The sequence below is a fragment of the Podarcis muralis genome, chromosome 5, assembly GCF_964188315.1.
Source record: "Podarcis muralis chromosome 5, rPodMur119.hap1.1, whole genome shotgun sequence".
Taxonomy (NCBI): Eukaryota; Metazoa; Chordata; class Lepidosauria; order Squamata; family Lacertidae; genus Podarcis; species Podarcis muralis.
In genome coordinates, this window is record NC_135659.1 from 67,974,308 (window position 1) to 67,999,267 (window position 24,960).

Below are 24,960 nucleotides of genomic sequence, written 5' to 3' on the forward strand. Positions count from 1 at the left end.
GCGGGAGGCCCCATTAGCTAAAGTGGTGCTTCAGGTTAAGAACAGTTTCAGGTTAAGTTCAGACCTCCGGAACGAATTAAGTACTTATCCAATCAAATAGTGCAACCCTAGACAGGCTTACTTAAAACCAAGCCTCCTTGTGTTTAATTGGATTTATTCCTAGATAAATGTTTATAGGACGCGGGTGGCACTGTGGGTAAATCCTCAGTGCCTAGGACTTGCCGATCATATGGTCGGCGGTTCGAATCTCCGCGGCGGGGTGAGCTCCCGTCGTTCGGTCCCAGCTCCTGCCCACATAGCAGTTCGAAAGCACCCCTAAGTGCAAGTAGATAAATAGGTACCGCTTTATAGCGGGAAGGTAAACGGTGTTTTCGTGTGCTGCGCTGGTGCCGGCTCGCCAGAGCAGCTTCGTCACGCTGGCCACGTGACCCGGAAGTGTCTGCGGACAGCGCTGGCCCCCGGCCTCTTAAGTGAGATGGGCGCACAACCCTAGAGTCGGACATGACTGGCCCGTACGGGCAGGGGTACCTTTACCTTTACCTTTAAATGTGTATAGGATTACAGTCTTAGCTGAACTTAAGTCCCATTGAAACTAAAGGGACTTAAATTAAATAATGAATATCCTGTCCTATTAATTACAACAGGACCCATGTTCAACTGTCTTAGTTTTTATCCAACCCAATGTGTAATTTATATATAAAGCATTAATTGTTTTCAATAAGCAACCATTCCTCCTCAGATGCAACTTATAAACCTAGTTATACAATGGGGAAAATATACGTATGCTGTTCTGAGCATAAAGCCAAAATCACATATAGTCAAAACATATTGGGTTCAATGGTGGGTAGAATTGCCAAAGTCATTTTCCCCAGAACCCTGCCCCGCTTCTATTAATTTTTTTGCCAAGCACATAAAACTGAATGCACACAAAGTTAAATGCACATAAATTGTGAGTTACCTGTACAGCACAGGAGTAGACAATGTGGTTACCTCGTGATGGCTGTTAGACTCCAGCTCTCATCATCCCAGCCAACATGGTCAATGATAAGGGATGATGGGAACTGTAGTCCAACAATGGGAGGGCACCATGTTGGTTACTCCTAATATAGCACCTCAACATGAACTTTGTTCCCACTTCTATTATAGGAGGACGAGGAAGGGGATCTTCTAAGGAACGGTGCCTGCTTTGGGCTACATTCTTGCTTTTATAGTTAAATGATTTATAGTTAAGGAGTTAAAACATCAGTCCACTACACGGGGGGGGGGGGGGTAGTGGGAGGGAAGGGCGCAGCATAATTGCCCAAGCGTTACTCTTCTAAATGTCAGATCACAGATGGATTTTTGGGGGGCTAGCCAAGACCAATAGATTACTCCATAATTTAATTTTTTAAAAAATGAAAAACAACAACAAAGCGACCACCAGTAATCAGAGTCCCAGTAGCTATGAAAGAGCTGCTGCTTTGCTCAGATTTTGCCCTTGGTTTTAAATGTTTGACAAGAGCTTTATAAATGAATTGGAGAGGTGGTTTATGTTTCATTAATGAGGCCGATAGTGGTTAATTACCAAAGTGGTGTAAACAATCCACTACCAGATCAGGCAGACAGGGTCAGTTATGCGGAGATGATCCAGCTGGACTGACTGGATGAAGCTTTTTATTTAACTATTTGAATACCAAATTGAACAGACAATTCTCATAATGTTAAAAGCCCAGTGCATTTACTGGGTTTAAGGGATATGGCCTGCTGTATGTGATACATAATATGTATATATGAGCAATTGAGAAACAGTCATCCTCTGCGCATCATATATGATGGCAGTGGCAAGGAAATAAAATTTATGAAGATAAAAAATGTTGAGCGGAAATGGTCTGGGATCTGGATGCCCCTGTGTAAGGCAGCAGTTGTTCCATTTACTTTTGAGCCAGGTCTGTGATTGCTAAAACATGATTTTGAGTTGAAAGGCAGATCACCGCCTGCCAGTTTCCCATTCTTGTCCTAGCCTCCAACAGGTGGCTTGGCCAGTACATTCTTCTCAACACCCCTGACAAGTAGTAAAAGTTTTAAAATAGTATTGTTGCCTAAAATGGGGTTAGCAAAAGTGCTTTGAGCCAACATGCCATATGTTGTAGCTTATAATATTGTACAGCATCTGTATCAACATGGGGAGCTGACTGGTGATCCAGTGAAGTTGACTTTGCCATGTTCTCCCTCCATGTTCATGTACCACTAAGAGCATAGTTAGTTTACCTGGCCACTTGTATCCTGCTTTTCTAAGATACAACCAAACTAAAAGCAATTTACAAAGTAAAAATATAAATCACAAAAATTAAAAACCACTCTAAAAATAAAATTTGAAAAAGCACTAGAACAGCACCATAAGCCTTCTCTATAAAAACCACAAAAATATATCAGATATTTAACTAAAATGCATGCTGGAATAAAATTGTATTAAGAGCTTGTTTAAAAGTAGGCAAAGCAGGATAAGGAAACTTTCTTGGGAGGTTATTTCATAGTTTAGGGTCTAAACATTAGGCACAACTCACATGCTGTCATATTGGTGAAGGGACAAAGAGGGTCTATAGCAGGCTTCCTTAACCTCGGCCCTCCAGATGTTTTTTGAGACTACAATTCCCAGCATTCCTAACCACTGGTTCTGCTAGCTAGGGATCATGGGAGTTGTAGGCCAAAAACATCTGGAGGGCCAAGGTTGAGGAAGCCTGGTCTATAGAAACCGAGTGTCCTGAACCATGGAGTACCTGGGGGCAAGTCCTGCTGGAGTGCACAATCCCACGATGGATGCTAACACACAGTCCAGCAGGCCAGTCCCACACAAACAGTCCCAAAGAGCCCTTGGAACATGCAAGCTGCATGTTCCCATTTATGGGAAGCTGAACAGACACAGCACGTCAGCTCTGCTTCCCTTTTAACTGATTGCATCATCTAGACTTGATGAGGCATGTAACCCTCACCTGTTATAAACCTACTCCAGCTTAGGAATCACACACCTCTTCCCAGAGCTAGTAAGCCCCCACTTGTCTGACTAAGCCACCTAGAGCCGCCACCCCCTGCTTCCTATGCCTCAGAGTCCGCTGTGTTCATGGAAACAGGGGCCCCTCTGGCTCCGGTAATGGGTCCTGCTGCTCTGGTTCCTGTGCACTGGCCCCCACCCTGTGAGTACTTCCTACACCAACCTCTCCTTCCGCATCCCCAGTATGTCCCAGTCATGGCTACACCCCTCTATGTGATCCTCCCCCCCCCCCTGTTTTCCTGACAGTTCATACACTAACCTTTGAGGAACAAAAACGTTGTTTTTCTCAATCCAGAATCATACACACTTAACCTGAAGAACAAATTTAGCAACAAATCTTGTATATAAATTTTATCATTACGTATGGACTACGTAGAACAAGTCTCAGTTAATTCTAGAATACAATGCTGCATGCAGATTCAAACAGCAAGTGGTGTTCATTAGGGTTTCAAAGGCCAGAGCTAGCACTTGAATTGAGTCTGGAAACAGACCGCAAGCCATTGAAGTTGACACAAAATTGGCCTAATATGGGTGATCCTGCCAATCCTAGGCAAAGTCTGATGGTAGTATGATGAACTGGTTGAAGTTTATCATATGTCTTCAAAAGTGGACCTATGGAGACTGCATTAAAATAATCCAAACTAGAAGTGGCTAAGACATGGTTAACTGAGGATAGTTCTGACTTCTCCAGGAAAGGACACAACTGGTTAACCAAGTAAAGACTGGAAAAGAAGTGATCATGTAGCAGCTACATTGGCTACATCGTAGTCAGTCACTGTTGAATGGTTAGTTACCTTTAAATGTTGCATTGTCTGAAGCCCTGTTGTGCTTCTGCAGAATGCACCATAGCATTTCTTTTCCCTATCAGTCTCTGATACAGCAGGTGCTGTAACTCTCCAATGGTTTGGCATTACTCCAAAGTCATACTCCTCCATTGTCTCCCAAGACAGACAGATGTCAACAACAACAGTCTGAAGTCATGTGGTGAGAGAGTCCCTCTGAAGAGATAAGTAGAATAATCAAATCAGATTGTGAATTAATGAAAAAAAGTTTGTTTGCTTTTTTTTAGAATTAGGAGGTTTCAAGTAGTTCTCAAGGATATGACTAATGGATGACATACAATTGGATTTCTAGTTGTGCAAAAGGGACTTACATTTCATCCCCTCCCTTCTACAGCCTCTTGTGTTTTGCCAACATCTGCTCTGGAAGATTGGGGCCCCCTCTGGAACAGATTAGGGGGCACAAGAAGGAGAGAAATGGGAATTCTTCTCTGTTCAGAATGTAGGACCTTGCCCAGTGATCTTTGTCTTTGCCTGTATTATAAAATAAATATAATTATTGAATTTTCCCAAACTTTTTTTCTACGATCACCAAAGTAATGTTCACCCCTAGCTAGGTATCCACCTGCCTGTTACACTTGTAGACCTGAATGTCACCTTCCCATAACTCATTGAACTGAACGATATATATTTGATTCTTTTTCTTACTAAATTTATCTATGAATGCAAATCTCCATAGTTAAATATTTGCTTATACAAGCGCAGTAATGAACAATTACAGGAACACGGAGTACAGGTAAACACAATGAAGTTCGGGAGGTAGGGGGATTACCTTTATCAATGAGCTTTGAGCACCAGCTTCTTCTCTGGTTTCACTTAAGAACCTGAACTGAAATGTATCAGATCTCTGGGTGCTGGCAATCGGACTATAGTTGTTACACTCTGTGGGTCTAAGGTTGGCTTTTTGAGGCCTGCAAGCACCATTCCATCACACAAGGATGTGTTTACCACACCTGTGACCCATTCAATCACCCACTCCAGCTACCTTTAATAAGCCAGGATGGACAAGGATCTAATGAGCAGGTGGTTGGGGGTAAAACTTCAAGTATTGTGTCCACTGCCTCAGGCCCTATCAATTGGAAATGATCCCAAAACACTGGGCTCAACATTGCATTGGACACCTTGGCTGGTACTATGGCAACAGCAGGATCTAAATCAGGCTTCCTCAACCTTGGCCCTCCAGATGTTTTTGGCCTACAACTCCCATGATCCCTAGCTAGCAGGACCAGTGGTCAGGGATGCTGGGAATTGTAGTCTCAAAACATTTGGAGGGCCGAGGTTGAAGAAGCCTGATCTAAATCACTGAGGAGCCAAGCGATAGTGTTTAGCTATCTGGTTTCAGCTAGTTACTATGTGCTCAAGAAGTCCACCTCCCTGGTCAAGAGTTCAATACACTAACCACTTCACCATGTTTCACATTATAAAATGACTGCTGTTTTTCTTTCAATTAAGTGGTCCTTGCACTGTGAAGATTGTCAAATGTGAAGCAATCAAAATGAGGAAATGCCAGACTCTAACCGGGACAACAAAAAAAGTTTGCTAGAGAACTGGGTAGAGAGGTTGCTGGGAAAATGTGACGTGTGGGTCCCAATGGCCTCTGTCCCTGATTATTCAGTTATTATTTGATTTATGTGGTCTTGCTGCTGCCCTTGCTTTGACCCTCAGAACGGCTGTGTAGGAAGTTTGTGTCTCTCAGATAGAGTGAAGCGCTGCTCTGCAAAGTGTTTGGAGCCAATGTGAATGTAAAGAAACTGATAAAAACAGAAAAGGCTCTCTGTGCTCCAGATGCACCCCAAAGGGGAACTATAAGAAAACAGCTCCTTGGAACTAGGCACTGTAAGTATTTTAATGTTTTTCGTAAATGCCTTAGGATTGCCTGGTCTTGACATGCAACTATACTTGGGAGATGTGATGATTATGTCAAGTTTGGCGTTTGATTTTCTAAATGCAGTGCTAATTATAATGAAATATGCACCTGAACAGTTAATTTTACTTTCTAATGCTTTATTTTCGATATGTTCTTTCCCCCTCCCGCCACCATAATGCTTTATTTTCTTGGTCTAAAGTCCTGTGTCATTTACTGTATATATTAGTCTACAAGCAGAACGTTTAACTGTCTGTAATGAGAGCAGAGCCTATTTTGTTTTAGCATGCACAGGTTGTTGACACATACTAGATTTATACCTACTAGAGGATATTACCTGCACAGTGCATTTGAATCATTTTAATAGTTCAATAAAATTTTCATTTTACATGAGAATTGGATTTTGCAACTTAGCTAATGTGTGATGAATTTTGAAATTATGAAGTTTTAGTATTAGTATTTTAAGAATGAGATATTTGGTAGCTAAATTTGTTATCTAAAATGGACAGGTGCTTATTTGGTTTTAACGAAATGAAATTAACATTCTGGAAAAAAAATGTTTGGCCAGGCATACAGTCTAGCCCCAACTGGAAGTAGCTTGGTCTTTAATAAAGAGTATAGTCAGTGACTAAATTATTACGTATGCTAAGAGTTCCCCCAAAGATCATCCTGTCAGCAGGGAAAAGTTATTACCTGCTAATTGCTGCTGATCACTAAATTTACAGCGGCAATTTGAAAAGTTGCCCCCTAGGTTCATTTGCTCTGCAAAAACCTGCCATGCACTAGTTTCTGAAGAAGTGAGTTACCACACCATAATAATTTCCTTTTTATTAAATACACTGGAAGGAAAACTAGTGCATTTTAAGGAAAACTAACATTTTAAAAAGTATATATTGCACCCATCATGAACCTAATAGTCCATTGGCTAGAAGTAGTCAACAGAGATGTATGTATAGTTGCCACGTGGATTGTGGGTGCCAGGCATGCTCAGTTAGCATTATTGTCACAAGTAAAAAAGAACGGCAACCTGAAAGTACAATTAGATCATATAAAATGAGTGTATCAATGTATTCAGGATAGAACTAGTGGAGACACTGGGAGATATTCAGCTCTCTCATTCCATCAGCACAAGGATTTATGCTTGTGCAACTAAAAATTCTGCCACCCTCTCCTTTCCTTGCACCTCCCTCAAGTCTACTCTGGAAAGCTGGTGAACCCCCAGGACACATTTAAGGGGCCCACAAAGAAAGAAGTTCCTTTGTACAAGTAGAAATCCTTGTGCTGTTGGAATGAGGGAGTTGTTGTTACACTGAATTGAAAAGGTAACTGGACAAGGTTTTACAAAATCCTTCTGTTACTGTGAATGCATCTCAGAACGCATTGTGGTTGTAGATGCCAATAATATAGAGATTTGTTAAGAGTTGGATCTCTGATCACAGACACATTTAACTTGGAAGTAAGGCCCAATGAGGATCATTTCAAACATGGCAAAATAGTACAGTATTATCCATATGTTGTGTGATGATAACACACAAATGTATTTTGATGGCTCTGTATACACACTAGTAGGCCACAATTGGCATTGTTTCCCACCACTGTACACAAAAAATGTGTATGTGATTGCCACACATGATGATCAATGCACAGGATTTTTTCAGTTTCCTGTGGTATTTACTTGCATAAATTGAGTCTTGTTTGCAGTGAAAACAAAACAAAAACCCTTAACCGTTCCACTTGATATTTCTGTTGTGGTATTTTCTGTTAAGAAAGAACCAACCTTAGCTGGAAGCTTATTAAACTACAGGCACACTTCGATTTATGGTTTCCAGGCTTTTGAAAGTATGAAAGATTTCTCTGTACGATTAAGTATTTGAATTATAGCTTGATCTCTCTTCTGATAGCAGCAAAAGGTAACAAAAGATAATGCACGCAAAAGCATGCATTAGTTAGTTAATATTGGCCCACCCATGATTTAGAGTTTCAGTATGTGGAGCAGAAGAAAAGGTTAGGACAGGATCCAAATCAAGGTTAAAATCTACTGCCTAAATCTGATTGCCCTGCAACCTCATATTCTTTCCCAGGATATGAGTGCACTTCAGAAATGTGAGAAGACTTTCAGCTTGAATTCCTAAAATTCTCCCTGGTGAAGAAATTTCCCTTTTGACATAACTGTCAAAATATTTACGATAGATGTTAATATACTGTCGGTTCAAACATTCTGAAGTACTCCCTGGAGGGTATCCTGCAAGACCTATGCTCTATATGCTGTAATAGAGCAAGCACTGCATATTTTTTGCCATTAATAATACGCTAGCAGCTGAGCAGTGTCTTTGTTAGAACTGGAATTTTCTCCAAAGGGATTCCACTGAGATTTTGTGGCCATATGGTTAGATTTTACCTTTGAACACATATTAGTATTAACACTTGTATAGGATTTTATTTTACCTTTTTTTTGCACTATGGCTGTGAATTTGTTCCTTTGTTATTTCCCTGGAATCAGGGATAGGTCAGGGATATGTCCTGTTGCACTCTGTAAAGTTCCTTACACATTCCTGTAGTAGTAGTAGTAGTAGTAGTAGTAGTAGTAATTTGCACTGTGACAGACCAAATCCTACTTACATTTACTCAGATATATGTTCTACCGGCCTGGGTCCAGAATAATCGTTTCAGAAACAGAAAAATCAATCAGCATTCCATGGCAGTTGAGCATACCCAGTCCTTACTGGGCTGTTTTTGGAGTTCTATGACAGGGGGTAAAGGGGCCCTAATTTTCTTTTGTACTCTTGTACCAAATCTGATTAGACTTCCCTCTTGTGAATGGACAATGTCATTTTGGCAATATATGCAATGTTACACTCCCCTGAAAATGGGAAAATACAAAGAATTATATCCATTGTACATTTGCACACATTAAACATGCAACTAATCCATGACACAGAATGCATGGGTTGTCAAGTGGCACTTAGCTAATGCAGAACAAACTAACTGTGCCAGTCTAGACACAGGTTTAGCTCATTTACTCACATTTTCAATCTAAATCAAAGGTGGGAAACCTATTTTAGCCCAAAGGCTGAATTTCACAGAAGGGAATTTCCAGGGGCTGCATCCAGTAGTGAGCAGGGTCCAAGCCAAAAGTACGTGAGGGCAGAGACTCACCTCACTCTATTTCTTTCTCTAATGCACTCCCCACCAACCAATTCCATTTTTGCTCTTTCCATTTTCTCTCCTTCACACCTCCAGCTGCCTCAGCTGGCTCCCTTCCTACAATTAGACCTTTTTTTTTAAGACACAGGTTAAAGGGGAAATTTTTCAGTAGAAGTTTACACCTGTAAAAGTGTTCAATGCTCACTTTATTTCCGAGTTCAGAAAATACTATTGCATTTTTTTTAATTACCAATGATTTTTATGTTACATTTAATCATACAAAAATATAGTGATATTTAGCATTCAATATAATATGTATATCATAATATATAATCACACAGCATGATTCAGTACATGCCTGTTATGAAGAATACACACTGTGGTTTGTGTGCAGCAAAGGCAGCAGTGGAATCCTAGGCAGGAGAATGAGGAAGGATTTGTTTTTGTGACTGAATTAGTTCCTTGCTATCTCTCTTATTTTGTTCAGGAATTGGTTAAAGGAAGAGCAACATTTCCCTCAAAGCAATATTCAAAACTATGATGTAATTTAAATCACACAATGCTCCATTTAAAGTGCGTATTTGCTGATTAAAACATGTAGACTTTGTACATGCTGAACTGATCCCATTGATAACGGTTGCATGATTCATCAAGGCACTTCTATTTTGAACAAACATTTACAAACAGAGATAGCAAGTGGCAGCATTCTTGTCATACTATACAGTTTCACCTTTTCCTGCTCTATGGTGGAAGGGGGCTGGGATGTCTGAGGAACATGTCAGAAAAATGTCTTTTTAGAAATCTGTAAATAAAATTGAACAGGCCATGAGACATTTTTTCTGCCCTTCCAGCAACCCTTGCTGTACAAACTACATTAAAACAAGAGGTCTGGAGACAAAGTATTGGCTGATCAGAGAAATTCAACCCCCTCCACCAATTTTCTTTTTGCTTCTGCCTTTTGCTACATCCTTAGAATTGCCAGAACACAATAGCAACATAATTTTGTAGCACTGTAATGGCTGGTATAAGCTTTCATGTACCAAACCTACTTAGGCAGGGGCATAAATGGCAGAATACATTCATCAGGATCTAACCCAGAGATGGCTAAACTCCAGTTCAGGTGCCTGATCTATCCCCCAAAATATTTTTCCTTCCCCACCAAGACCCCATTAATTAGCACTGGCAAAACATAAAAATAAAATAAAAAGGAAAGGAGATACAGTGCTGGGCAGAGCAAAGCCCGATGCCCTCATGGGGAGGCATATTCCTGGTCATTAGACAGATCAAGTGGAGAACGGGCAATAAAGCCACTCCTCAGTTTATCTGCATGAATCAGCTGTGGAGGAGGGGCTGTGTGCCTGAGTGGTGGGGGGCATACTCACTGCATGCAGCCCCTGGAGGGCTGGCCCAGAGGGGAAGTGGCCTTTGGGAGGGAGGGAGGGGAGAGAGAGAGAGAGAGAGAGAGAGAGAGAGAGAGAGAGAGAGAGAGAGAGACACGAAGGAAGGAAGGAAGGAAGGAAGGAAGGAAGGAAGGAAGCTGCCTGTTTTCCTCCTTTCCCTTTTGTAGCTTATTTTAGCACTGCCAAGTTTCTCTGTCACTTCTCCCTTTTCCTCAGTTCCATTAAATTATTTTTTTATTGATTTCCAATACAAAATTTAAACATACATTTTCAGTATTATCACAAATACATAATTTTGACCTCATTCAGTTCATCCGCGAATCTTCCATTTTCTAATCTTTTTTCTGCATTTCTAAATTTAACGTTGCCTTTTGTATTAAATAAACCTACTCCCTCCTGTTCCCTTTTTTTTACAATGTTTCTAATATTTATTTCTTCACAAAACTTCCTGTAAACCCACAAACGTTATTTGTTCATCACATATGCTTTTCATATAATCTACAAATTTACTCCAGTCCTCAGTAAACTTGTGATCTCGTCGGTTTCGGACTTTTCCTGTTCATTTGTCTAATTCTGCGTAGTCCGTTAATTTCATTCTCCACTCTTCTATCGATGGTAGTTCTTCCTGCTTCCATTTTTGGGCCCTTTTCCTCAGTTCCAACCCCTCTGCTATTTTTCTTTAATAACCCTTTGAAAGCTACCTTCAGGTTCCTTTCTAAGTCCATTCTGAACTGCCTTCCCTTTAGCCTCCATGCTTCTGAGCCTTCTGTCTCTAAGCTATCTCTCAGCTTCCACACATACCAGACCTCTCCCAACTCTTCAGCCTACTGTACTTTTTTGTAAGGTTTAGTAGTTCCAAACTGACAACATTGGCTTCCCTCACAGGATCTTAACTGCAAACTCTTTAGTGTCCAGAGCAAAAGAACATTCTGAGCCTAAACATCAGCTCAGTCAATCAGTGTCAGAGGCTTCACTGCCAGAAGAGCAATAAACAGAGAAAATAGATGGTGAATAGATGGTCTAGAAAGGGCCAATTGCGACCTAATGTTTTTTATTCAATGAAGAATATTTATGAAGAATCCAAGTGACTCCCCACACTGGAATTCAAAATCCTTATAAATACTATCAAAAAGGATTGGAAAGATAGTCTCCTGTTCACAGTTGTTTTTTTTGCAAAAAAACATTTCCCACATGATTTCACATCAGTAGGATTAGCCTCTCACTGAGGAAAAACAAAAGTATATTATCAGCACTGGCTCTCTAGTCTAGATGGCCCTGTGTTCTTATCTGTTTTCTTGGAGTTTTATTAAACTGTTTTCATTGGCTTTTTGCTTTGGAAAGTGCTTCTCCCCAGAAATATGCTTTGTGATTTTGCTTCAGGCACGCATTGTACAAATCACTGTAAGGCATAACTTTCTTCCCTGTAAATGTATGAAAATGGCATTTAACCCATTTCCAAAAATGTATTAAATATGTACAGAAGTTATCCAGTTCAGTTCTTTAACAAGCACATTAATCCACAGAAATCTTTCATTCTGCCTCCTTAGCAAATGGGAAGATCTCATCTCAGATACTAATTTTGTTTTGCTTAAGTTTAATGTTTATTTTTTATCTTTAATAACTAATCTAATAATATATACCTAAAACTCCAAACTTTTACTTGTGATCTTTTCAGGATATAGACACTATTTTGCATCATGTGCTATTTGAACTCTCTGACAAGTCACCCAGCTCAGAAGGAGAGGTCTCTGGTAGAGATTGTTGAGAAGTAGCATGTTATTTTTTTTATATAGATCACTGTTGGAGCCAAGGGAAGTGCTGGCAGGGAGGATGATCTTCCATTGCTCATTCCCATTCTAGACAACTGATCTCTTTATCTGTCTTCTCTTAGTTTTTTACATGTACTGCATATAAATTAGCCATTTTTACTACTTCTTTCTGGGCTTGCAGTAACTGGCATGTTCTCAGGGTACCTATAAAAGGATGCAAATCTTGATGCTCCTTGGGCTTTGAAGGGATGAGCCTTTTTCAATTTACTAGTGGAAGCCACTTGATTCATTAGGCTAGGAATAATTTTAGACAGATCTTTCTGCATAGTTATTTAGTTTTTAAAGGGGCTTCTACACAATATTGTTGTTACCGTATTTTTCGCTCTATAAGACGCACCAGACCATAAAACGCACCTAGTTTTTGGAGGAGGAAAACAAGAAAAAAAATATTCTGAATCTCAGAAGCCAGAACAACAAGAGGGATCGCTGTGCAGCGAAAGCAGCGATCCCTCTTGCTGTTCTGGCTTCTGGGATAGCTGCGCAGCCTGCATACACTCCAAAAGACGCACACACATTTCCCCTTACTTTTTAGGAGGGAGAAAGTGAGTCTTATAGAGCAAAAAATACGGTATATATTTTTTTTGCAATTATCTCATTACTTTTCTTCATTTTACCTGTCCCCCTCTCTCCTAATGCAGTAGATCTGAACAGCAGTGCTAAAAGCCCCAGGTGTGGATGTTTTTGCACAAATCTCATGAGATCTGAAATTTCAGGTTCTTGTGAGACTTTTCAGTGAGATTTGCAGAACCTTATCAATGGCTCCACCCACATGGTCCACCCTCAGTCAGGCCAGAGAGAGCTTAAACTATTGCACTCACAGTGCTCTCAGTAATGGCAGACAGAAACAAAATGGTTGAGGTATAATCAGCCAAGGAACAATTAGGAGAGAGAAGTAACATTGTAGAACAAGCTTTCTACCTGATCTTTCAAGCAAGGTAAACAAATACTGAGCATAAACCTTGCGTGGAAATTAAATAATCCTATACTAGGAAGATGTCAAAAAAGGGAATAGATTTGCATAAAATGTGCATGTGCCATTTATAAACATAGATGCAAATTTAGACAAGATTACTATATTTTATTTTTAAAATGTATATCACAGTAATGGAAAAGGTTGTGCCCAGGTGATCCAAAGGTTAACTAAGATCAGTTAACTAAGTTGTTGGGCAAGATGCTCTCCCACCTTATGAAACTGAATAGAAGGCATCGTCAAACACAGAGATGTCCTTAGGCTGCACTTCATATAGGGTGCTGTCCTCTTTTAGGTAAGACACATGGCCACCCTACTTACCTGACACTAAAAATACAGGCCTTGTAGATCTTCATTGATTGCAAAGGAAATAATAAATGTAGAAAAGTAATTTCCCAGCAACTGCATTCCTACTGAGAAATAATGACATTTTGAGGCCGTCAGGATCCAGGCTAATAGCTGGAGTGAGAACTGAGAATATTTGAGGGTAAGTATTAATAGAAATGTGGATTCCCTTTAAAGCAAGTAAGATTAATGGAACAGTAAATTCAACAGAATCAGATCCTTAGTAACTTTGTATTTGTACTAGCACAACATAATATTTCTAATTCTATTGCACTCTGTAGAGTTTTTCTAACTATTTCTCCTTTTCCTCCAATAAATTGTTTCAGGAAATAATCTTATCCTTTGACAACATACTGACTCTTCAATTTAAAGTAACTAGAAGCTTTTTGAAAACAGGTAACATTCCAAACTGAATGAAGCAGTGGGAGCTAGAGCAGACTATGGCAAATACCTTTGTGACCATACCTGATGGGTACTGCCTTAGTGATCCGATCCAGTATTATGGTGAGTTAAGCAAAAGGCAATTATCCACATGTCTCTCTGTGTATGAACCGAATTTCTACAGTTGTTAAATATACCGTATGTTTGATACATGAAGGACATTCAAAGCCATCCAGTGTGCCATTTCTGCATTGAGGGGATCAAATAATTCCCTCAGGTTACATAAAGATATACAGTACAAGATCCAAAAACCTACTCCAGTGTGGATGCAATGAAGTTCACTTAAGCAGTTAATTTCATTCTCAGAAGATATATTCAAACAATTTAAGACCAGTTGTGGCCTTTATATTATATATTTAATAAAGTAAGATATATACCTGCACCTGATAAATTGCATATAGAAATAGAACCTATATATATATGCTGTATATAAAGGTTCTATTTCTATATGCAATACTATATATATAAAATACATGATGCATATTTCTTATGCATGTCTCTTCACCCCTTTAGCTTTCCTCCTTTCAGAATGTTGTTTCATAACCAGTCTAGTCTCTGATGTTGTGTCTCAAAATGCCACAGCACTTTGCAGAAATTATTTTAAAGTTTCTTTTGAAAACCTACAGCTCAATCTTATGTATGTTTATTTAGAAGTCTATCAGATTCAATGGGGCTTACTGCATTCATAGTATTGCAGCCTAAGGCTGCAGTGCTAAACGTACTCACCAGATAGGAGGCTGCTTTCAGATTGCTGCTATTTTGTAGTGGGATTTAATCACAAACTGGCTAATTCAGATTGCAGAATTAGATTTAGCACTCTTGGGCAACAAATGTGCTGCAAAGGAAAAAAACTTTTGCAGTAAGGAAAGCGATAGTAAAATGTACTGGAAAGTGTGGAATAATAACTCCTTGGTGCAATGTCATGAAACCTGCTCGCAAACAAATCAGGATGAATGCTCAAAAAACATAGTCTGGAAGCAAATGTACTCCCATGGAATTTAGAGAGTTGTTTCTGAGTAAGTGTTTTTATGATTGGACTATAACATTCACTGAGGTCCAGCGCTGAGGGCCTTCTGGTTGATCCCTCACTGAGAGCAATGAGGTTACAGGGAACCAGGCAGAGGGCCTTCTCTGTAGTGGCGCCCACCTTGACATCCCATCAGTTGTCAAGGAAATAAACAACTATCTGACCTTTAGAATACATCTGAAGGCAGCCCTGTTTAGGGAAGTTTTTAATATTTGAAGTTTTATTTTGTTTTTAGCGTTCTGTTGGGAGCCACCCAGAAACCCAGTCAGATGGGCAGGGTATAAATAATTAAAGTATTATTATTATTATTATTATTATTATTATTAACATTTTTTAAAATTAACAGCAAACCCTCCAATCAAGGGTAATAATGTCAGCAGAACTGTATACACAGGGTGCCCTTCTACAAACAATTCTGTTATACTATATTCTATAATTTAGAGATGTAAAATCCTAAACTAATCCACTGTTTTCTATGTGATTTTTCAAAATAATCTAGATGCCTTCCCAGAACACATCAGTTATCCACTGCAAGATCTTGACTTCCAAGCTGCTCCTTATTGTCAGTATTCAACCATTCAGTTTCCTGCAGCATTACAGACTCCATCTCCCCAAACACAGTACAGCACATACAACTTGGATTCTCAATACAGTGATGGGCAATACATCATCAGCAATTGTGAACTCAGTAAGCCCACCTGCATGGGTGCCCAGAATGATGGGGGAGGATATCTTGGACACAAAAGACCCAGGCTTAGTCACTCTGCCTTGCGAATAAAGGGACAGGAAGAGCTCTGTGTGGTTTGTGGGGACAAGGCTTCAGGATATCATTACAACGCACTCACCTGTGAAGGCTGCAAAGGTAATGGGGAAATAATTTTGTGAATCAGAGAATGTCCGCTGGTTAAAATTGGGGAGAAAAGTCTAGTGCAAAGTTAAAGTTGGAGAGAAAGGTCTAGTGCATAAGGCAGAGATAGAGAACCTATGGCCTTCCATATGTTGTTGGACTACATTTCTGGTAGTAAGATAGACACCCAGCTTTGATACGAGCAGTAGCTCAGGAGCAGAGCATCTGCTTTGCATGCAGAAGGTGCCAAGTTCAATCTCCAGCATCTTGAAGTCAGCCTAGGAATGTCCTGTATTAGGCTTGCCACACATCAGGAAAATTTCTGATATGTCCTGGTTATGGGGTGTATCGGCAAATGTCAGGGAAAACCTGGATGTATGACAATGTGATGGAAAAATCAATGGAAACAGCTCCAAACGCTGGTGTCAAAATGGCAACTCTATCCTGTGTGAAACACTAGAGAATAGCTGCCACTCAGCACAGGATCAGAGGGACTACTGATCTGACTCAGTATAAGGAAGCTGTCTATGTTCCTAAGGACAAGCAGCATGGGTTTCCATGGGGATAACCTGGACAGAAAAGTCCCAGGCTCTGGCTTACAAATGAAGGGCTAAGAAGGAGGATGTTTTGGTAGAATCTAGATGCTAATGGACTCCAACTCCCATCAGCCTCAGCCAGCATGGCCAATGGCCAGGGATGATGAGAGTAGTCCATTTAACTGGCAGTTAAATCTTACTTCAGCAATGGTGACAGGACAGCATCCTCTACTGCATGCGAGGGTAACAGGCTGTCTTATCAGCTGTATCATTTCTCATTTTTATGCTCATTGTTCCAAATGTGTATGCTAGGATTTTTTCGACGTAGCATCACCAAAAATGCCATCTACAGATGCAAGAATGGTGGCCACTGTGAAATGGATATGTATATGAGGAGGAAGTGTCAGGAGTGTCGCCTAAAGAAATGTAAAGCTGTGGGAATGCTGGCTGAATGTGAGTGCCCAAATTACAACAAAAAATTCTGACATGCTGCTGAGTTAAGGAATTTTGCTTTCCTGCCATGTTTAAAGGCAACTAATGGTATTCCTCCCAAAGTAGTATGTGTGCATGTGGGCTGGGGGGAGTTCACTAAGAGAATAGTTTCCTAGTCTTTAGAGTACATCTGGTTTTTAATTCCACCTCTGCTAGGTATCTGTACTTAGAAACATGTTTCTAAACTTGATCTCATGGTATAAAGGTATTTAACAACTCTGCTGAAGCTAACCAGGTCTGGGTGTATGCACAGGGCTGGTTACAGTGGGACCTTCACAAAGTGTTCTCTACCTCTGATAGCCTCCCTCCTATATGGGTGAACTCTAGAAGACTTACTTGGTGGCAGCATTCTGTTTGATATGAGACAGCAGCAGGCAGCTTCTATTTATTCACATAGCTCCTGAGCCATGCTACACAGAGGGCTTTATTGAAAATTAAAAATGGTGGCTGCCAGACCTATTATTCTAGCACTGATTAGATTAAGAAGACTAGGGCTGTCATCAGAAGTGGGATTCTGTATAGGATCAGGCAGAAGTGGGTTGTTGGGGGTGCTATATGAGCTTACCAGGAGAGAAAGAGGGATGAGGCAGTGGGCATGGAGCAAATGCACCAGTGGAGCCAATCCAGTGCTCCCACTGGTGTGTTTGCACTTCACCAACCTCTCTGCAGCCTTACCCCTCAGGGTAAGCAATAGTGACCCACTTGCTCTGAAGCTCGCATAGAGGCTCCACCCCACCCATCAAGATGGTTCTGCATATTACTGAATCGGGCTGCATATTACTGAACAATGACTTAAAAATCAAGGTGTGTGAAAATATTAAAAATTAATCAATTAATTAAAAACTTGGCAAGTTATGTGTTCTTAGAAAGTGGAGCTGCTGTTCACCAAAGGGCCGTAACACAGTGGTAGAGCATGTGCTTTGCATGCAAGCAGTCCCAGGTTCAATCCCTGGCATCTCTAAGTAAAACTGAACAAGACTTGTCTGAAACCATGGAGTTTTGGTATAAGGCAGCTTCCTATCATCTGAGGTGGTTTGCCTGCAGCTGATAATCTCATAAGTAACCAATTTTAGGCTATAAACCTAACCCCTTCCCTGAGAGTAAACTCCACTGAATTCAGTAGGACTTACTTTGGTGTAGTCATGGCTAGGAATATACTGTTAAATGTTTTGCAAGGGAACATGCTTGAAATCAATGCCTTTCTGGAACTTGTTGTTTCCCCCTCTGGTTTACATTTCTTACAGGTCTACTAACAGAAGTCCAGTGTAAATCAAAGCGCCTCCGAAAGAAGAGTAGCTTCCTTTGTAGCATCAAAATGGAAGTTGAGGGAGTGGACAACAAGCATGTATCCTCTACAACAAAAGCTTTAAAAGTAGGGTATTTTAAAAGTAATGTTAATTGTTGTATTTTAACTGTTGTATTTTGCTTTAAAGACATGCACGTCTTTCTTTCTAAGGTGCAGGAGCGAATGGAACTGACTCCTGGAGAACATCAGCTCATTGACCATATTTTGGCTGCCCATCAAAAATGCACAATTCCCTTGGAGGAAGCAAAGAAGTTTGTATGTGTTCATAAACAGCAATATAGCAAATGTGAATTTTGGCCTGGGAAAGCTTGGCTGCAGTAGTTCATGCCTTGGTTACTTCCAGACTGGATTACTAAAATGTGCTCTATGTGGGGCCTCCTTTGCACTTGATCCAGAAGCTGCAGTTAGTGCAGAAGGCTGCAGCACAATTGCTGACAGGAATGAGGCCTTGTCAGCATACACTAGCAGTGCTCAAAGATCTGCACTGGTTGCCAATTCACTACTGGGCCAAGTTCAATGTGTTACTATTAATATATAAAGGCCGTAACAACTTGGGACCAGTTAACCTGCGAGATCACCTTATGCCATATATGCACACTTGACTGCTTCTGTCTGTAGAACTAGCACTGTTACAGGTGCCACATAATACCTGTTCTGCATTTGTAAAAAAATCAATCTTTAAGTGTGGCAGCAGCTACAATTTGGAACTCCCTGCCTATTAACATTAGGCAGGAACCTTCACTGTACACTTTTTGGTGCCTGTCGGCGGTTCAAATCCTTGCGACAGGGTGAGCTCCTGTTGCTCGGTCCCTGCTCCTGCCAACCTAGCAGTTCAAAAGCATGTCAAAGTGCAAGTAGATAAATAGGTACCTCTCTGGCGCTCTGGCGGGAAGGTAAATGGTGTTTCCGTGCGCTGCTCTGGTTCTCCAGAAGCGGCTTAGTCATGCTGGCCACATGACCCGGAAGCTGTACGCTGGCTCCCTCGGCCAATAAAGCGAGATGAGCGCCGCAACCCCAGAGTCAGTTACAACTGGACCTAATGGTCAGGGGTCCCTTTACCTTTAAGGACATTTTTGTATGTCCTTTTATATGACCCAGATATGTAGTATGTTGTGTGTTAATCTATTTTTAGTTCATTGCATTAAAAAAATGTTTTAAACATATTTAAACTGTTTTTACTGCCAATTTCATTGTTTGATCTTTTTGTAAAGCACGTTGAAGTTTTTCACAATCAAGCAGTGTATAAATTTTATGAATTAAAAAAACCCCTAACTTTCTATTGGTTTATCTTGTGAATATATGTTTTTAATTAGTTGCAGGAAACTGCCAATCCTGAAGAGAACTTCCTACATCTTTCAGAAACAGCTATGGTTCATGTCCAGGTACTAGTGGATTTTACAAAAAGACTTCCAGGTAATGCATTCCACAGGAAATTTTCTTGGGGTGCTTCTACACTATGCATTTAGCATGGGACTGCCATGCCACTCACATTTTATTGGGCTGGGTGTGTGAGCACATATCATCATCATCCATTTGCAACCCTTCTTCTTTTCCCAGTGCTTATTCCAGTTTTTTTTCTTCTCAGAAAGTCCACTGCTGTTATTGAAATAATATTGAAATAATGGAAGGGTCGTGATATCTCCACAAATGTATATACCTTAGTGCAGGAGATGCAATTAACAGAAATCAAGTGATATACAAATTTTATTAATAAATATCATGGCACAGGTGCCCCCACCAATACCTCTTATGGCGCTCACATAAGGTCTCTATATATCCCCTCAAAATCCAGATTGCAAGACTGTTTTTACTATTCTGCTCCTGTTTACATTGGTTCAGCCTCTCTTGCATTGAACATGCCCTTTCAGACATGCCCACATTTCACTGAATATCAACATTAAACACCCACCCTTATTTCTGTTCTGAACAGAGGAGAGCTGCAAAGAGCTTTTATCTGTGACTGCAGAAATGTCTGATATAAGTGCCTTTTCCCCATTTATGTGGCAAGGCTGATATCTGCAACCTTTTGTGGTCCTGTCTCTTTTTGTGCTCTTTTAGACATGGTAGCCATTTTGTGTTTTGCAATGCCTTCAAAGAAGCCATTTTGTGACTGGCACCCAAGGCATTTATGAACATTCCAAATGTTTCCACTGGCCAAAATGGGTTGGTGTCTGGAGCCTTAGGGGATTTTTTCTGACTCTTTAAAGCTACATTGTTTTGATATACCCAGTGATGTACTGAGAAAGCAAACTTTATTACAGCTTGGCACACATTTACCTTTGTAGTGGGCACCATTTTATAACCCCTATTATTACTTTTTTAAAAGGTATCTTTGAATTAATGCTAAAAAGCTTATAGATTACAGTACTGCTTAACTGAAAGAGTATGATAGCACTGTGACATTAGAAGTCTAAGGACTTTTTTCCACAGTGAAGAGAAAAGCAGCATAAGATTTTTAGTGGGAAAATGGCTGGCCAGATCCAATACAGTGGTACCTCGCAAGACAAATGCCTCGCAAGACGGAAAACCCGGAAGATGAAAGGGTTTTTTGTTTTTTGAGCTGCTTCGCAAGACGATTTTCCCTATGGGCTTGCTTCGCAAGACAGAAACGTCTTGCAAGTTTGTTTCCTTTTTCTTAACACCGTTAATACAGTTGCGACTTGACTTCAAGGAGCAACTCATAGAACGCGGTGTGGTAGCCTTTTTTGAGGTTTTTAAAGACTTTGGTGATTTTTGAAGCTTTTCCAAAACTTTTCCGACACCGTGCTTCGCAAGACGAAAAAAATCGCAAGACGACAAAACTCGCGGAACGAATTAATTTCGTCTTGCGAGGCACCACTGTAGAAGTTCCTACCTCACCTTTCCTAAAACTTGAAACATTTTGAATCAATGTATCATTATTAAAAGATATAATTGGGAGTGTCTGTAGCTGGACATTTCAAACTTTAGATCTGATTCTCAAAAAAATGTATTCTTTGCAAGATTAAAAAGCTTATATAAGTAAAGAGCTGTCAAATTTCAGAAATATACCTACCATCAAAAATCAATGTAATTTGATTACCTATTCATTTCTCTATAGGGTTCGAAAGTTTAGCCAGTGATGATCAGATTGCATTGCTGAAAGGCTCCACAATTGAAACAATGTTTTTACGTTCTGCCCAGATATACAATGAGCAAGGGATTGAATGCCAGTCATCATTCCATGAAAGTAAGTTATGTTAGCATTAGATGAACTTAATAAATTCATGCGTATACGTGCTTGCCATGATCACTTCACTATATGCATTTGATGAGGTGGGATATGGCTTAGCCTAAGGCCTTTCCCAAATATGACCTTCCCTTGGGATAAATGGTTCTTTCTTCTCACTTTATCAAATGATACATTGTGACACAAATTTTAAAATATGATAATCATAAGGTAACTTTAAAAGAGAAAATCTGCTCTTATAGACTTTCATTTCCCTTGCTCTAGGTCAAGTAAAATTTTCTGCCAATGCTATATGTGCTCAAGATAAAAGTACTTACTTAGGACTGTCTCATACTGAAGAAAGCCCAACATCAACTACTACAACAGGTAACTGAGCTGTCCCACAAATATACTTTTAGTAAATTTTTAAATCATTGCTTACTGGATTACTGCATTTTTAATAGCAATATACTTTTGATTTTCAGCCAGAATACCTCTTTGACTGTCTATTTTGTTGATTAGACTGCTGAATAGACTATCGATCTTGTTGACTAGTCACTTTAGACTGCATTTCTTGAATGTTCTAGATTCATCTCTCTGCACCCTGACATCCGTGACTTCTTCTACTAATATATTTAAATGCCTGATAAAACTTAATTCTGCACCCTGGTATTTTCTCGCATATTAATATTTTATCTCCACTCCCTTTCCTCTGAGTGGCTTGACCTATAATCTTATATGTATCTTATATATGCTATCTAATCTTATAAATGTCAATTATATGTTGTCCAGCTACCATCTGATATCTTCTGGTTTTTTCCAGGTATCACTGAGGAGTTTATCACTGCACTATTTTATTTCTACAGGAGCATGGGAGAACTCAATGTGACAGAGAGAGAATATGCATTGCTTGTTGCAACTACTGTGTTTTTTTCAGGTATATAGAGCAACTACACACAGTGTTCAAATGCTAAAACTGAATAGTGTCAAAGAAAATTGATATAAGTATTTATACTTTCAAGGTTTAATATCTTGGTTGTAAGTCCCATTGATTGCAACTGAACTTACATGTTAGTAAATCTGCACTGAGCTGCTTAAGAGGATCCTCTGGGGGTGCATAGAGGGTTGCAGGAGCAGAAGAAAGCAGAATTTTGTTTCACAGGTGGTTGGACGGACTTGGATACCACCTACTAAAATTAATGGTGTTTACCCCCTGGTAAAGGGGTATAGGATTGCAGCATTACCTAGAAATAAGCACTAATAAACTTCAAAGGACAATTCTGAGTAGCTAGACAGAAGATTGTGCTATCAGATCCTGATCATTTTTAGTGCTAAAAATATTTTTTTACAGAAATATTTTACATAAGTGCAAGCTCATGGGGATTGGAAATAACGTAACACTCAATACTTTTATGGCATCATGACCACATTGGGAGAATATATGTTTGAGTTCTGCATAGGATCATGTAATTTAAATTTTCCTTTTTTTTCAGATCGTCCACTCCTAAAAAACAAACAACATGTGGAGAAACTCCAGGAACCCTTTTTAGGAATTCTGTACAAGTATTCAAAGATATATCACCCTGAAGAACCACAACATTTTGCCCGTCTCATAGGGCGACTCACTGAACTCAGAACCCTCAACCACAACCACTCAGAAGTCCTAATAAGCTGGAGAACAAGGGATCCTAAGCGGATACCTGTACTTTGTGAAATATGGGACTTGCATTAAACAATCTGCCAATTACTTAAGTTGTTACACAGGACTGTTTTTCCCTCAAAATATGCTCTTTCCCAATTGTTGTGCTTGTATTAAAAAAAATCCCATTTATGTTAAATGGCTATAGATTCTTTTTTTTAAAAAAATAATAATACTGTGCTCCAAAGCCTAGATAGATCAGTTGGTGAGAGGATTGAAAATACCATTTGTGTTATAAACACACACACACATTTGTTGCAGTTGAAAAGATATCAGAGCACGGATAACCTATATAACCTTATTGCCACAATTGCATGGGTATCTGGAAGACAAGCTTAAAATGGCACAGGTCCTTTACATGTGCTGTTTGACACCTCTAGAAAGTATATCTTTCTTTGCCCAGGAAGGTTTTAAATGAGTGGGAGAACAGTTGACAGCAGAAAAATCCTTTATATAGGGCAGCACACAGGAGACTATGGAAAGTTGAGCAGGGAACTGGATCCCTGCCCTGTCAAGCCTACACATGTGTATGCTCTGATGGGCCATAAGAAATATATTACGGCTTAGATGGATACTGCAACTATTATGACCACATAACTTTCTCAGTGACTTGAAGTGGATCCTGGTGCTTCTGTTGTAAACATGTACATGTCTCCAAACCACATTATTCACATCACAACACTCAACGTCTTGTTTGTCAAAGTTGTAAGCAATTAAACATTAAAGTTAACTAATAACCATTAGAGAACAAAATAATGAAATGATCGGTTATGTAATTAGTATATCACACAATTTTGAAAAAGAGTAGTAAATTATAATCACCCAGGATAGCTGGTAACCCACAAACTGATTATAGTTAATTGATTATAGTTTAGACCAAAATTTTAATAATTTGGTAGTTATATCTTTTTATTTACTTGCCAGTTCTAGTTGAGGAACAGCCAGAATAACCAGTACTAAGTCCAGATGTCTGTCCTTGATTAAATTTTTCAGTAACAACAGTTACAGAATGCACTGGAAAGATAACTCACTATATCTGCTATTATTTTATGTATTTCCCCCCTTTAGATCAAGCAATGGTAATTTAGTTTGATGGATGTTCAATTAGTGAAACCCCATGCATGTTTGAATCCTTTGTTTACAATTTGCTACAATATATGGTTCAACATTATCATCTGTTTTTGTGGACATCTCTTCACAGCTTCAGTTCTTTTGCTAAATATAAACCATAATGAACCAGTTTTGCTTTAGTCTTCTTGAAACTTAAATGTTGCAGTATTTTTTTTCTGAATGCTTATAAACAAACCTTTAAAACTGTGAATTTGTTGATGTACAGTGCCTTTGCTGCTATGGATCAAAATCAAAAGAACTGTGTAGCTAAAACTTTATTGTGTAAGTAGAAATTTACTTAATTTCATACTAGAAGTGAGTTAATGCTACAATTTGAAATGGAATGTTCACTGAATTTCCAAATGTAGTAGCAAACATTTGAAACAGATTTCAGCTATCAGTTTCAAAATATAAATTCCTGATATTAGAACAATATTTTAAAAACATGGCTTAAAAATCTCAGCATTTTTATATTATGTTATTTTTGCATTTTAAAATTATTTTTCATACCTAAAATATAATGTAAATAACTTATCTGAATATATAGTTAATATTTTAATACATGAAATATTTTGTATAGGTCTATATTTTTCAGATATATATTTAAGTGTAATAAATTCACTATCAATCTGGTCTTCTGCAGCAAGATAGTTGTTTTTTGTATGTATCATTAGTCATCCAACATGATGGTCCTTTGCTTTAAAGTCATATCATGCTTTGTTAAAAATACGAAGAAAAAGATACCAAAGAATTATAGAAATGAAACTGAAAAGAAAATTAAGACCACAACCACGACCCAATTTTATCATATGACTTTTGCCATAGACCTTTGCCATAAATAAATGACTAATTAAGCCTGGATCTTATTCCAAGTATCCCATTTTCTCAGTCATCCA

At 39.3% G+C, this 24,960-nt stretch overlaps 1 protein-coding gene and 1 long non-coding RNA gene across 6 annotated transcripts; one reads left to right on the plus strand and one right to left on the minus strand.

Moving 5' to 3' along the window:
* Positions 1-3,382: 3,382 nt before the first annotated feature.
* On the minus strand, positions 3,383-8,483 carry LOC144327826 (uncharacterized). The gene is made up of 3 exons (XR_013392980.1): positions 8,351-8,483; positions 4,182-4,341; positions 3,383-4,026 (listed from the first exon to the last, which is right to left on the minus strand). It is a non-coding gene; the product is annotated as an uncharacterized LOC144327826 (long non-coding RNA).
* LOC114599402 (bile acid receptor-like) lies at positions 5,403-24,697 on the plus strand. 5 transcript variants are annotated; one of them, XM_077929082.1, is made up of 12 exons: positions 5,415-5,703; positions 12,743-12,773; positions 13,746-13,923; positions 15,387-15,749; positions 16,583-16,723; positions 18,007-18,134; positions 18,219-18,323; positions 19,382-19,481; positions 21,148-21,276; positions 21,541-21,642; positions 22,079-22,192; positions 22,749-24,697. In XM_077929082.1, exons 3-12 carry the CDS (start codon positions 13,833-13,835, stop codon positions 22,985-22,987), a joined length of 1,512 nt encoding a protein of 503 aa, XP_077785208.1. In that variant the 5' UTR covers positions 5,415-5,703; positions 12,743-12,773; positions 13,746-13,832; the 3' UTR covers positions 22,988-24,697. The 5 variants fall into 5 exon arrangements, with proteins under 5 accessions (XP_028590428.2, XP_077785211.1, XP_077785210.1 ...); XM_028734595.2 differs by lacking the exon at positions 12,743-12,773 and having other exon boundaries at positions 5,403-5,703; positions 22,122-22,192; positions 22,749-22,880; XM_077929084.1 differs by lacking the exon at positions 12,743-12,773 and having other exon boundaries at positions 5,414-5,703; positions 13,816-13,923.
* The last annotated feature ends 263 nt before the right edge of the window (positions 24,698-24,960 follow it).